Source organism: Sceloporus occidentalis, unplaced genomic scaffold, assembly GCF_023333645.1.
Source record: "Sceloporus occidentalis isolate IW3139 unplaced genomic scaffold, rSceOcc1.0.p SCAF_8, whole genome shotgun sequence".
In the NCBI taxonomy this organism is placed as follows: domain Eukaryota; kingdom Metazoa; phylum Chordata; class Lepidosauria; order Squamata; family Phrynosomatidae; genus Sceloporus; species Sceloporus occidentalis.
The window spans coordinates 47,420,033-47,435,173 of record NW_028316988.1 but is presented as its reverse complement, the minus strand read 5'-3'; the positions used below and the strand labels follow the sequence as shown (position 1 = coordinate 47,435,173).

Sequence of the window (15,141 nt, the reverse complement as noted above, 5' to 3'; positions counted from 1 at the left end):
GGAATAGAGATACAGCATCCATTGGAAGAGGTACACTCATGGACTCAACAGAAGCCCAGGTTTCTGCAGGTGGTCAGGAGTGTCTTTGCACATTTAAAACTTGTGTGTCAACTGCGCCCATTCCTAGAGACATCCTACCTGGCCACAGTGACACATGCCTTCTTTTCATGCCATTTGGAAAACTGTAATATGCTCTATGTGGGGCTGCCTTTGAAGAGTGTTTGAAAACTTCATTTGGTACAAAGAGTGTTAAATGGGACTGGTTATAGAGATCATACAATGCCCTGTTAAAATAGCTCCACTGCCTGCCAGTTTATTACAGGGTACAATTCAAAGTAGTGGTTATGGCCTATTAAGCTCTATAGGCTCAGGTCCAGGCTATCTGGTAGTCCATATCTCCAAATATACATCTGCCTGGACTCTGAGGTCCACAGGGAAAGCCTTATCTTAGACCTTCCAACTTCACAGGTAAGGTTGATGGAAACATGAGAGAAGGCCTTTTCAGTGGCTGCCCCTACCCTTTTGTGTATGTTTTTAATTTGAATCTTAGTTTAATTCAGTTTTAATATGGTTTTTGAAGGTATTTAATTGTAAACTTTGTTAATGTATAAGCCTCCTTGAGTCCCAGTCTTGGGACTTAAATTTCATACCATGATAATACATAATATTAGTATTTACTTTTATTGCCTTCTGATATGCCATTTGAAGTATGTTTCTGATTGTGGGTGAAACATTGTGCCCTGGATAGCCTTGACAAATGTGACAACAAACGTTTAACCACAGTTAAGGTAGACAGACGAAAGCTCCTAAAGAAGGGGAGAGGTGCAGAAGAATGAACATATTGGGCAGGATTGGTACCCACTTTTGTTAAACATGGTTAGCAGGGAGCCAGCATCACTTTAGGACTCTCCCAGTGAAAGTTCTCTTTTTGTTTAATAAAATAGCTTTTTCAGTGAGATGATGTGACAAAAAATGTTTTTGATCTAATAGGTTTTTATGGTTAATTGACCTGTATTGTCACACTGAGTTACTTTTTTAAAAAAGAAGTCAGATGAGATGTAAATTGACTCTTGCGATGCAGTTTTTATGCATATTTACTTAGCAGCATATGCCAGTGGCTCTGTTTATTCACATCATGATTTATTAAACCAGGATTCCTGGTTTAAAATGACACCCAAAAATACTGATGGTGTTCATTGTGGAGTTCATCTGGGGAGAGCCTTAATTGATTGCTTTTTTAGATACCTTTCCTCCTTTATTGTTTTATAGTTTTAAATTAAAGATTTTTATCTGCCTTGTTTAACAGAAAAATGGAAAATGGAATTGAAATCCATTAAATATAATTCCTCAATTGTTTTTGTTTTTAACTTTGGGATGTGTTTCTAACTTTAGGATGTGTGCTGTCTTTGGTGGTATCTATTGCCTCCGCCACTCTGTCCAGTGCCTTGTTGTGGACAAAGAAACGAGAAGGTAAGGACTGCAAGAAGTAACCTTTTCTCCTCTTTAAATACATGAAACCACAAGATGAAAAATGCCGGAGTCAATTTTTTAAAAATGGTTCTTCAAAGATCTTCCTTGGTATTAATAACACATCAACCTTGATTAAAAGTAATTTGTGTATAGGTCCTCCAGAACAAGGAAAGTGGGTTTAGAATATAGAAACTAAATTAATTTCCCTGCGATATTACTGCAGCCTCCTGATCATCCAAGCTTGGAAGACAAATCATTTCAGTTGCCGGGGGTCTGGTGATGAGTGATGTTAGTTTTCCTTGTGGCCTTACCTACTCTAATTGATTTTCATCAGATGACAACAAAGCCCTCTGTTATTGCATTTTTAAAAATGAAGCTCACCTAAAGACTCATCAGATTAATCTTTGCTGATAATGCATGTCACTCTAAGAGAAAGGACTTTAATGAGTTTTTAGGTAGATTGTTGTCATAAACTATGCTGCCCTCTTACCCTAGGATGAATTCTTTTTACAACATTATCAGGCCTCTGGGCAACTTCATAAAGTTGGAACAAAATCGGCTATAGTTTTGTTGCTCCTGAATCCACACATCTGAGCATTGCAACAATTGTCTGCATAAATTTCCAGGAAGGTAGTAGCTATTGTAAAAACAGCGAAGCGTCTTATGGCATTTTAAATGCTAACTTATTTTATTTAGTGAATTATTATTATTATTAATATTATTATTACACTTTATTTATATAGCTCTGTAGATTTACACAGCACTGTACATACAAACAATAAAATCGATAAAAATGAAACCTGTCAATGGCGTACATCCTACAAAATACATATAAAACAATAGATAATAATACAAGATAGAATTAGATAAAAATAAGCAGGCAACAAACTAAAAACATCAAATATCAAGTTAGTGAAATCTAACTTTGGGCTGTAGTATATGAACACTTGATGCCAAATAACATTGGTTAGTATTACAGGTGCCACAAAAAAAGTTTTGGTAAGTTTTCTGCATAGACTGAACATAGGGTGAAATGCTCTTTAAAGACTTTTTGATATGCTACAAGACACTCTTACTGTATTGTTCTCTTATTAAGCAAGACCAACCCATGAATTATGTTTAACTTCACAGTCCCTCAGCAATAATCATTTATTGCATATTGCAAATCTAAAATTCAATTTTAGACACGTTCCCAGGGCTAAATCCCAGGCAAAAGGATAGACCAAAAATACTAGCATATAGCTATATGAACTGAAAGCATCCCTTGCTAGTAACTAAATCATAGAAGTGGCATTTCTAAAAAAAAAATGTTTAAAAACATCTTAGACCTTGGAATAGCAAGTATCAAATCGATTCAATATTGTTAAATGTTGGAAATTGTAAAATTAATTCACTATTACAAACACTATTATTTAAATAATTTAATTGAATACGTTATTTTTAGTTAACTCATCAATGTCTCAGTAACTGTTGGGCCAAAATATGAGACTTATAGAAGATGGCAGAGAGGTTGTCAGTGCTGACCTTAGGGAAGCCATTTTGTTGTTGTCGTCATCAATATGTCTTTTTTTAAATCCTTTTAAAATTGTCTTACTCCAACACAGACTTTTTTTCCCAGATGAAAAAGCCTATTATAGGATTATTGCCAGGGAAAAGTGAGAGTCCAACACATCATAGAACTGTCAGGTTGGGAAAGACTTTCCCAAATCACAAGGTCTCATTATCTCTTTTTCTGTCTCCATTCCTTGCAATACTAAAATCATTCTTCCAATGTCTCATTTTTTAAAGCTTAATAAGGAGTGTTTATTTATTTGTTTATTTAATTTCAGCTTCATAGCACAGATCCATCAGAAATAAAAGAATAAGCGGATAGCTACAAAGATTAGTCAGCAAATCAATAGTGGAAAATTCTTAATTGAAATTTTTGAGTCTCTGAGACAAATTTTCTGCACAACTGAATCATTCCTTGCATCCTTTCTGCTTTCTCACTGCCAATCAACAACTGTGATCTACAAATATCAGGGGCAGAGCACATGACTTGCACGAAAGACCCAGTGTTCCCATATTCAATCTGTGGCATCTTCAGTCAAATATTTAACAAGCCAATTCTTTTGTGCACCTATCTTACCTTAAGTGGATAATTAAAAGGGTGTGGGGAAAAAGGATGGCTGGGGGAAATAGGATGCAGAAAGAGAAGGAAATGGGGGGTTGAACAAAACGTTTCACTTAATTATCCAAGTGAATAGCACTGAACAGGATATAAAAAGATTCAATGCAGCTTGCCACAAATAATATTATACAGGGTTTTATGCCATCAAATAGAAACCAGTCCCTCATTTAATAAAAAAAGAAGAAATTTTGAGGCTAATTGAGAGAAAGAAGTTTTAGCATAAGCGTTTTTAGATTCAGTCTATGTCCTCAGATGCAGAGGAAAGATGCAGACGCATGTAAGACATGTACAAGTACAAGAGATGGAGAGTTCTATCAGTTTCACTTTCTCCTACATTCACATGTTTTAAAACCTCAATTTTTTTTCCTTTACAGAGAGCAGTGTAAAACTAATGAGTGAAGAACTATATACATGATTCTCTTTTGCCTTCTATGGGAACCTACATCCAAATTACAACTTTGACCACATTGGCATATTAATCTACAGTAATAAACAATAAACCTGAAGACAGGAATACAATGTACACACGCAAATGCAAACAGTTGACTTGAGGGTGAAAGCCTTTGCTGGGTGCACTGGGAAGCATTAGAGAGCATCTGATATGCGCGCAAAATATTCCAGGTGCAATCTCAAACATATCCAGGTAGGGATAAGAGAAGCTCCTTCTCCAAAACTCTGGAGATCCTCTGCCAGTCAGTGTAGTCCAACTACACTTATGGTTATCGAATTGCAGATGACACCAAATTAGCAGGAATGGCTAATACCCCAGAACAAATAGGATCAGAATTCAAAATGACCGTAACAGATTAGAGAATCAGGCCCAAACTAATAAGTTGAATTTCAAGAGGGGAAATGTAACATACTACACTTAGACAATAAAAAGGCAAGACTCAGGTATAGGATGGGTGACGCTTGGCTTGACAACAGTACATGTGGAAGGGATCTAGAAGTCTTAGTGGACTACAGGCTGAACACAAGTCAGCAATATGATGGCAACAGCTAAAAAAGCCAATATGTTCCTAAACTGCATCAATAGGAATGTAGTATCTAGGTTGAGGGAAGTAACAGTGATGCTCTGTTCTCCCATGATCCCCAAGATTCACTGGACTACAACTCCCATGATCCCCAGCCAGCTAGTTGGGATTCCAGGAAGCTCTAGTTTAACATATGTGGAGAGCATCAGGTTGGGGGATGCTGGTGCAGACAGTGCTGAACTAGCTGGGCCAATGATTTGACCCAGGCAGGGTAAGTTAGCTTTCTGTGTTGGAGTTTCCATGGTCATAAGAAAGTGTTGAGTCAGGCATATAGTTTCTGGAGGACGGTTTATAGACTTAAGTGTCTCCATCTCATATTTATCTCTCCAAGTCACAGAGCTCTGAATTGTTATAGATGATGTTTATGTCCTCCACCAAGTGTGTTTTCGGCTTTTATATCTTGAAAAAAAGAATGCTGAGGGGGGAAACTGAAGAAAAGCAAAATTTACAGATACATACCTCTGTTAGTTAAAATAAGAAGTTTTTTTCCTAATGCTTTTGGATACCCATCAAATTTGTTGTCAGCTTTCTTCACAAATGAGAATCTCTTCATGACTTTTGCCTTTAGGGGAATGAAAATTGAATTTCCCTCCCTATTAGCTTCCTTTCCTTTTTTAATTTTGCCTCACTGTTCCTTTATGCCATGTAGATCTTGCTTATGCAGCTTCACTTGATAAGATTTAAGGTATTTTAATTTACATCTGTATATTTTGAGCGGGAGTTACATTAAAAATAATTGCTCGTGTTTTACTTGGAGGACAGTTTTAAGTGCGTTTTCAGTGAAACAGTCCCGGCCCCCAACTGAAAAGATGTGACAAATGTAAATTTATATTTCCATAATAATAAAAAGATATAGCAAACACTGTAATTTACATATCTTTCCTGAAATATTGCATACTGGCTTTGTCAGTGCTGGTAAGTCCATTTCAAGGATGTCGCCCTTAGTCCATTAGTTTGGATAATGAGCCCTATAAAGTACATTTATAACTGGTGGCACTTGGCAAGGAGATGGATTCTAATTTTCATCCTTTTATCTAGACACATTGAAGAAGGTCAATGGAGGGTTCTGTGTGATTCATTGTCCTAAGACATATCAGATGACAGAGACCTGATAATGTCATTGCATAAGTGTTTTCCTTATTTGAACGTGGCACTTGAAAGAAGTCTTCTGCTGATCATCCTTTTTTTGACGGAAAAGTAGAAACTGGTATTAAAAGGCATGTGTGCATTCCCTCGCTTTCTCTCTATGCCTCTGGTTTTGAGGCAAGAGCTTAACAAACGGCTGAGTGCTAGCCATAACAAGTCAGGAAAATAATAATAAAAAGCGAGTTGTCTGCTTAGTGTGGTGTGAGAGAGAGAGCTTCCTTTCGAATGCTCAATGTGACATTTAATCAACCTTTTCCCCCCTCCCACCAGAATGTTCAGAGAGAGGGGAGAAATTGTTTCACAAACAATAGAAAAGGTTATAATTAGATACGCTCCGTGCCAGCTGGATCAGCTTGTTTTGTTAGCAGCGTTTGAATGGGAGCAACTTTAGAATGAATCCAGATTGGCGTGGGTAAATAAGAAGAATACTTTTGCATTGCAAGCCACATAGATGCCCTGCGTGTCTCCAGTTTTCCATTCAGCTCCATTTACATTACCTTTAACTAATATAATTTGTTTTAATGATTACATTTGCTTATGTAGCGAAAAGAGCACAAGCCAGACACAAGAGGGAGATCTCAGCACCATTTGAAGTGTGCAGCGATACAAGAAATCACGAGAAAGAAAGGTTAGGGAAGGAACGGAAAACACTGTGCCGAGGACAGAAATTGTTCACTGACCACGACTGCTGATAGACTAGGGAAGAAAAATAGAAAACTTGAGTGGGATGCAAATTGGAATAGAAGAGGAGGGCCCTGCCTGCCTATGTTCCCCATTGCAACATTTTGTTATGTGTCTCTTTTGTATTTCTGAGTTCATGTTCCACTCTTCTTTCAGACAGTGAAGGTTACAAGAAGAAGGGTACAGAATTACACAAAACATAATTAAAAGTATAAACTTCAAATGGCATATGTATAATAGAATGTTTTAAAAACTTCCAAGACCTAGATGATCAAAATTATTGTCGCTTGGCAGAGCCACCACAGATGTTGGGTCACTAGAAGGGAGGCTCACCATTTGCTCTTCACCTTATCTCAAATGATGGAAGAATCCAGAAAGGAGCCTTCACTGATGACGGCATGCATGTAGACTTGCAATAGAGTAACAATTGGCATGCAGGTTTTTAGAGTTGGTCCTATTCCAAATACTTTGCTTTAAGGGATCCTTGGAGGAAGGCCTTGTGCGTTGGGTGCCCTGGGCAGGTGTCTGTGTTTGTTGTGACAAGTTAGCCTCCCTGTACACCTCAACACCAGAGCCAGGTATTTGGACTTTCCTGGTTCTGTGAAGAGTAACACCAGATGCTTTGTGCAATCTGTGCTGCTATCCATAGAGCCTGTTTGTCTCTCTCTCAAAGCTTCTCCTCTTGCTTTAGGCAGTGGGAAGATGGGCTCTTCATAAATATGACTAATAGTAAAATGACATTTTGCTAATTATGCCATGTCTTTTTGTCTTCTTTTTTAAAAGGTGTAAAGCTGTTATAGATCATTTTGGTCAGAGAATAAGTGCCAACTACTTTGTTGTGGAAGACAGTTACCTTTCAGAGGAAATATGTGCACATGTGTCTTACAGGTAGGTATCAAGGAAGGAGGGGGGAATAACTAACAGCATCTCTTGTTGGTGTCCACACGGAAGCATCGTCATCATCATCATTTACCAGAAGTCAGTGTAGTTTGTTGATGTCGACAGGGTTGAATCTAGGATTGCAGCTTAATAAATAAAATTGTGTTTATGCCTTTCTGTCACCCATAAAGATTTCAGCTGCCCATCCTGTCTCAGCAGTTCTCACATTCAGCCATTTGGATTGTGGTAAAATTAGTGCAGTGTAAGCACTGGCAATTCCGTTCCTTCCACTGGTACTCAGCGTGAGATGTGGCACTTCCCTCTGTGTTATGTGCTGTCTTCACCTTTGAAAGTCAGACACAATTGTATTGAAAGAACCAGGTGGTGTCTGCTGGCTGGACAATGTTCCTTTTTTAATACTATGATCCTCACAATTCCCATTTCTGGTACTTTTGCTATGCTAGCTGGGGGATCCTGGGCATTGTGATCCAAACAGTAACTTTGCTGAGCTCTTGTAAAGTCAATTACAATATTAAATTCTCTTTCATCCTCTAAGGCAGTTCTTCTCATGCTATCTTATGTGGGGGAATGGCAGTTATTTTTTTCCAGTGTACCAGTGACTGGTACTAAATTTGTGTCCATTGGGTGCAGTTCTTTCTTTCTTTCCTGGAAATTTGCCATGGACCAGCAGCCAATGGCTTAGAGGCCAGCACTGGTCCACAGATCCCTGCTTGCAATAGCACTGCTGTAAGGGAACTGCATGTGGATAAGGCCACATCACATGAGACTCAGCTTGTATTTGAGTGTTCACACAAAGGTTGGAGCTGAGCCAAGACATAACATAGGTGATTAGCATCCTGATGTCTTTCTCAAATCATAAGCAAAGTGCAGAGCAACACTGGGGAAATGGAAGGCAGTTGAACCCCGTCTTTCCCTGTCTTTTCCACATGCCATTTTCCCAGATAGACGTACATACACATAGCTTTCTCTGGGCTGCTCTTCGCTCTGCTTTGAGTGGGGATGTGATTTAAGGTGATGAGGTAAATATTCATAGCATAGCTGTCTTTCCCCCTCTCAGTGAGGATATTGGTGTGTGTACATGCCTGCAATTTCAGCCAGTGAAACTGAGTGGTAGAAAGGTTAAATACTCTCTCCTCCACCCTTTTTGGCAGCTGGTTTTCAACTTTGAAAAAGACATCAGGAAATCCAATCTCCCACATATCATCTGGTTTGGTTCTCTAAGTTCAAAACCCAATTTTCTCTTACCTGGAGAGGAAACAAATACCAGTATTTTGTGAGGAATGTAACCAGGGAATAGTCATCTGTTGTTTTTCCAATCAAGATCCTATATCTGTCACCTCCCTCCCTTGTGTATCATTGTCTTTTTATATCACATCAGTGTTCTTTGTGGCTTCTGTGTCCTTGTTCCGATGCAGGACAAGTAGCCCAGGAGAATATCTCGGATGTGTCTTGATGCATGGATCATCCTGTATTTTACACCCACACTCCCACCTCAGCCCTGCTCCCTGACTTTGCTTCATTTAGACCATTAACCTTTGCTGAGGCAATTATTAGCCTGTTAATAGTGGTTTAAGAACATTAAAAGGCTGCCATAGTGCTGCTGAGGGTCAAGCCAATGGTCTATTTGGCCCAGTCTCCTCTCTCCCTTTCTCTCAATGGCCAATACTAGATGCTTCACAAGGCAGTATAACCAAAACAAGGTAATTAGAAGTGTGATCCATCCCCCTACCTTTTACTTTCACTTCAGTGTCTCAGTTCACAGAAAGTTAAGTTTTCACTTGAACTTGGGGCAGCTTCACACATTATTTTGATGAGATGAAACAGGAATTGGTACTCTTTAGCTGCTTCTTTCCGCGCATGGTAGGTTAACAAATCTGATTTTAAAATGTCCCAGTTTTTCTATTCTCCTACTTACCCCTTTGTCCTCAGTTTATTTCAGTTGCTGCAAACTGACTCCAAACTGCAAAAATAGTTTGCACTCAATTAATTCAGCAGGAGGAGGAGGAGGAAGAGAGAAGCACTACAGCCTCTTCTTGTTCATATATTATTTCTTGGTAATACCTTTTGGCATCTTGCTCACACTCTGGTGTTGCCTGGGTACACATATCCTGGTTTGTATCTGTCAGATGTTGAAGACTATGTACTCCAACTCTCTCATTTCACATGCCTTAATGTCCCTTTGTGTTGCCAAGAATGGATGGTGGTCACAAGTTCATTAAATCATAGAATCATAAAGTTGGAAGAGACCTCCATGACCATCCAGACCAACTCACTTCTATGCAGGAATACACAGTCAAAGCACCCTCGATAGATGGCCATCCAGACTCTGTTTAAAAACCTCCAAGGAACGAGATTCCACCATACTTGGAGGGAGCGTGTTCCACCTTCGAACAACTCTTACTGTCAGGAGGTTCATCCTAGTATTGAGGTGGAATCTCTTCTCAAGGAGTCCCATCAGCTCAGGCAAAAGCATGAGGGGGACCAGAGATCCCTCGCAAGGCTAGTAAGAATGAAATATTAGCTTCTCATAATAAATAGTATTGCTTGTTGAAAAAGTCTGAGTCCATATGGCTTCCCTCTTTTTTTGTTTCATTGGGGCTCATATGTACTTTATTTACTTACAGGCAAATCTCCCGAGCAATTCTCATTACTGATGGATCAATACTGAAATCAGGCTCAGATCAACAGGTGAGACCCTCTATTCAATACTGATTAGTAATTCCCCTTGAACAGCTGCTATTTGCAACAGGAAGACTTTAATATTCAAATACTCAGGATTCAAACAAATGACCACCAAAGATAATTGCTTGACAAATGAATCTAACACTTGAGAACAAGTACAATTTGTGGATTGGACCCAGATTAAGTTGGTCATGCTTTTGTCTCCTTTAAAACTGATTAAAATGAAAAAGAAATGAAGAGTTTTACCAGTATGCATAATAGCAATGCCATTGTGTCCCATTATGCATCGGGGGCAAATCCTGCTGGGTTAAATAAAAAAAGCTGCATGTTCTCAGTGGTGTTTTGGCAAACACTAGTTTGAAATTTGAAAAACATGCTAGAGAGACCCAAAAGTCCTTGTATCATTGCGTGTCCAAATGTACTAGATGGGCTCCCCAGGTAATCCATTCTTTCTTCTTTCTAGATTTCCATTTTGACCATCCCACCTATAAAATTAGGTCAGCCACCCATTTGCCTCATAGAACTCTGTTCTTCAGCCATGACATGCATGAAAAACACATGTGAGTACTTGTTGCCTTGACTTTGTTCTTCTGTTCTGTGTAAAGCAAGAAAGGTAGTGGCTGAAGTATCTTTTGACTCTCCTTTCTCATTTGAATTGATCTAATATTGCTTGAACCATTCATCATAAATACTTTTCTACTCTCAGTAAGAAAGAAGAGTACCCTACATCACTAACCCATAGAAACATAAAACTGCAGCCAGGCATATTTGGTAGCTTACACTGGTGTGAAAAGGAGATGCTAATATCTAGGCACACATTACACACACATGCAAGGATGAGTGGCCACTATAACCTGCTGCTGTCAATTCCTCTGTGTGTGCAGGTGTTCCGTTGTTTCTCTCTAAGTGCTTTTGTTTACAGCTCTAGGAAGTGTCTCCAGTGGTAAGAGACTATGGAAGTTGTAGTCCAACAACACCTGGAAGGGCACAGTTGCCCACTGGTGTAGAGTCTCTTCTTTGCACCACTCTCCATAGCCTCCCATCTATTACTGTTGAGCCCAAACTGATGATCTGGCTGAAAGTAGAATACATGATCAATACATGAAATTAATATAGATGTTTACATCAGATTGATTAAAGGAAATGGAATCTTGTCATTACAGCAGTAAAACTTTGATTTTTGTACAGAGTTTTAAAAACCATGTAGTACATACTTTTCAGATTAACAAAGTTCTTTCTGGAGAAAGGCGGCTTGAGACATTGTGATGGAGAAATCACGTTTTTACAAGTTTCTGTGATTGTTTGTTGTTGCTGTTTTTAAAAGATTAGCATTTAAATACAGATTTTAAAACGTTGAACAAATACTTTCCAAAATAATGTAATAACTGTGCATTTGCCTCCCGTTGTTAACTGAACATTTACAAGCAAACATTCTATGTGTGATAGACTTAAAAAGTTGACGGTGGTGCAGCTAATATCTCAGCCTTACAAATTCCTGATTTGGCAACTAATAGTGAGGAATAAAGTGAACACACTACTCTGTGAGAGGCTGTCATCGCAACAGTATGCATTGTGCTGGGATGTCATGCAGTCCCAGGCCATTGTGCTTATGCTGTGCTTGCAACAATAGTAATAGAAATGTTAAGTGGGAGGCTGGGATTTGAATACCGCAGTGGAATAATTTGATTGATTTTTAAAATCTTGAAACTACGCAGCAGTGCAGACAATTAGACCACAGATCCTAGAAGGATAGGGTAAAATACCAAATAATAACCTGTGAGTAGAATCTACAATAGAAGTGGTCTTATCTTATGTACATTCAACTTGATTTTACATTGGGATAGTAATGTACTGTAAATAGTGTACTGCATTATAGTCTACATCTGTTCAATACGCTGTATTATTTAAAAGTTGCTTAAAAGTATAGCCGCATAATCCTTCTGCATATGCTACCCATCATTCCCAGTTCAGTTTTCTGATATTTCTTTTTTGTACTGGGATTACTGGGCAGCTTCAGTCCTCAGTGAGCTTTCTTCAGGGAAGGATCTCCATCAAAGGAAAAAATATTGGATTTTTTTAAACAAGAGAGATTAGTTCTATTTTGGTGAATTTTATAGTTTTCACAAGTATGCTGAAACCTCATGCTTGTGTCTTGATGGCCCTGTTTTGGCCTAATCCTGTGTGTCTTTAGCTATCTGAGTTTGCTGCTAGAAAGGTTAATGTAAATAAAGTAATGATCAAACTGAGATAGGTTCAACTTGGTTTGGTTGAGCCTCCATTGCATATATGGGGTTTGAAATAAAACCTAGAAGCCAAGGTTGTCACTTAGTGTTGGCCACTAAGTTGTTACTGTGATCCATAAGCCAAACTGTAGTCTTATTCATTGTGCTGAGCCTCATTGGTCAGTCACCTAGTTACTTATATTTAATCAGTAGACAAGGAAAATGGATATATGTGGAGCAAAAGTGGGAATACTTAGCCAAAATAATCAGTGATGAGGAATGCTGGGAGTTGCAACCAAAGAATAATCATTTAAAGAAATGAAATACATATTAATGTAGTTTATAAAATGCTGATTATTTAGAAAATGAAAAAATCTTTCCCAGGGAGAATAAATGTAAATGGATAAGTTGAAGTCTGGGAAAACTGAGAGGCATGTATAAAATGAACAGTTCCCATTTTCTGGGGAAATTTTAAAGTACCAATTTGATTAATAGTGGTCTAAGAATGGAACAAATATCCATTATTACATGTTCCCAGGTCAAAAAACAGGTTTCCAAATGGTCATGAAACCTCATCAGGATGAATTTTCTTATTAGTATGGCTTGAGTGTTGTACTGTGACTCTGGAGACCCGGGTTCGAATTCTTGCTCAGCCATGGGGAAGTCATACTGTCTCCGCCTCAAAGAAGGGCAAGGGCAAAGGCAAACTCTCTCTGAACAAATGTTGCCAAGAAATTCCTATTATATGGTCGCAATAAATTAGAAACAATAACATCCTGACATTCTGGAATGTTGGGAAGGAATCACTCTGTTTAGAAAAACACATGTGATTTTATTTTATTTTTATTTTATTTTTGCATGCATATTAAAATTCTGTGCAGAAAACAGTTTCCTGTACAGAAGAAGCCTATGCAGGAGAAAAACCCACTATTCTGTGCAGAAGACTTTTTCCTGTGCAGGATTTTTTCCCCCCATGTTGAAACCTCACATGTTTTACTAGGCAGAACAATCCCTCCACCACAGTTTGGGATATTGAAATATGGGGAGAATATGTCAGAAGAATATTCATTCTCTTCTGACATACAACTGGAAAAACTGCTGCAATTGTCCATCCTAGCATGTGAGGGCAAAGTAGTGAAAATTTACAACCCTCATTTGGTTGTATGTGGGGTTGATTTATTTTACAGTGTACTTCTTCTGGATGCTACTGCTTACTCTAGAAATATCTGCCCAGTTTCTTTCTGAATTCTCCTGTGTACATTAAGACCCTGTTTCACGAGACCCAAGCAAAGGTCTGGACCACGTTTTTGGCTGCAACTGGACCGGACTGAGGCAAAGAAAGTCCCTATTCCAGTGTGCTTGTTCATTGTGGCAAACATTGATATGGAAGATGAGCTTCAAGTTTCATATCTTTCAGCAGATGTGCTGTCCTGTATATGTTTGCAGAGACTGACAGTCCTCCCCTCAGGCTTGACTCCAGGCCTTTGTTAAGCCGTCTCTGGTTGCGGACTTGTGTCAGTGGTCCTTGGTGGCAGGCAGCAGCGGGACTCTGACTTGGTATCAGGAGCTTAGAGACACAATGTGAATTTCCCACGCTGTCCTGACTCAGAAAACCCATGAATGGAACCATTTATTTTAAAATGAGGCCCAGCACAAACATTGCAATCTGGAAAGTTTTCCTTCAGTTTGAGAAGCTGCTGTCATTGCTGCTTGCACAGTTGTAGGGTTGTTGTTGTTGTTTTCTGTGCATCATTATTAAAAATAACTTTAATAAGCTTTTGTAGAAAGGTTATAATTATGTATTTACACTTCAGGTCAATTGGACGGCAAATGCTCATTCATTAAAATGACAGATGGTTATCTGAATCTTTAAAAACTCTATTATAAGGCACCACAGGAAGCCCCAATCTGTGAGATTTTAATGCTCTGCTTTTATTCTAGTGAATAAGTAAGCAGCTGCATTGCCAAATGGAGGGTAAACCCCATCACATTCCTTTGTGCCCTGTTTGCCCCATCTGGTTACGACTACTTTCAAAATATTCCCCCCCACAAGTTAATATAGCCTTCCATTTTACGGGCAAGTTGCTTGCACTTAACACATGTGGCTATAGTTTTGCTGTCATGAGCATTGCATTCAGTTTGGATAGGAGAGATTTGGAGTTTGGGAAAGTTCTTTCTTTGGATTGCAAGTACCAGAGTCTCTCAACCGCGTTGCTGGAGGGTTCTGTAAGTTGTGGTCACTAAATGTAACTTCCCCAAACTCTGAGAGATTACTGTAGTCAAATACCCACCAGGCCTTGGAGTTCATACACTTGAGTTGTTCTTTACGATATATTTTAGTGGCAGGGTATTGAGAGAAGTCAAACAGGAATAGTTGTCGTGACTGCTACCACTTTATTTTCTGTGACCAGATGACCAGCATGGTGCCCCCATTTTTCTCACTCACCTTTGTAGTTCTTGCTTTGGAAGTACCAGTTCCAATACCACCAATGCCAGTTCCTTGGAAGACAGGAGAGGTCCATTTAAGCCATTATCTTGTGCTCTGTCCCCCATGTATTGCAGTAGATGCTAACGTAGCCTTGAAATTTAAAGATAATCTTGTCATAAGGAACTCTGTGCAGGTGAATGAGCAGACTATCAGAGAAAGGATGGGAGTCCTTCCTCTGCATCCAGGATAAAAATGCAGGCAGCTGCTGCAAAGGGCACAGATTTCTCCATCTCTCCCCTCCATTGGCAGACTACCAAACATTTTTGCCAGCTAGTAATTACATTGAGATTATTTGCAAAGCTGTACTAACAACATCACTATCCTGGTGGCATCTCTTGCCATTTGAGA

At 38.9% G+C, this 15,141-nt stretch overlaps 1 protein-coding gene across 2 annotated transcripts in view; it reads left to right on the top strand.

Annotated features, from left to right (window-relative positions):
- CHM (CHM Rab escort protein) overlaps positions 1 to 15,141 on the top strand; it is a 67,088-nt gene that overhangs the window by 39,340 nt on the left and 12,607 nt on the right. For both annotated transcript variants that reach the window (XM_089536551.1, XM_089536550.1), the window contains 4 exons: positions 1,393 to 1,470; positions 7,285 to 7,389; positions 10,026 to 10,089; positions 10,547 to 10,643. In XM_089536551.1, the coding sequence (XP_089392677.1) occupies positions 1,393 to 1,470; positions 7,285 to 7,389; positions 10,026 to 10,089; positions 10,547 to 10,643 (344 nt within the window). The remainder of the gene's footprint in view (positions 1 to 1,392; positions 1,471 to 7,284; positions 7,390 to 10,025; positions 10,090 to 10,546; positions 10,644 to 15,141) is intronic.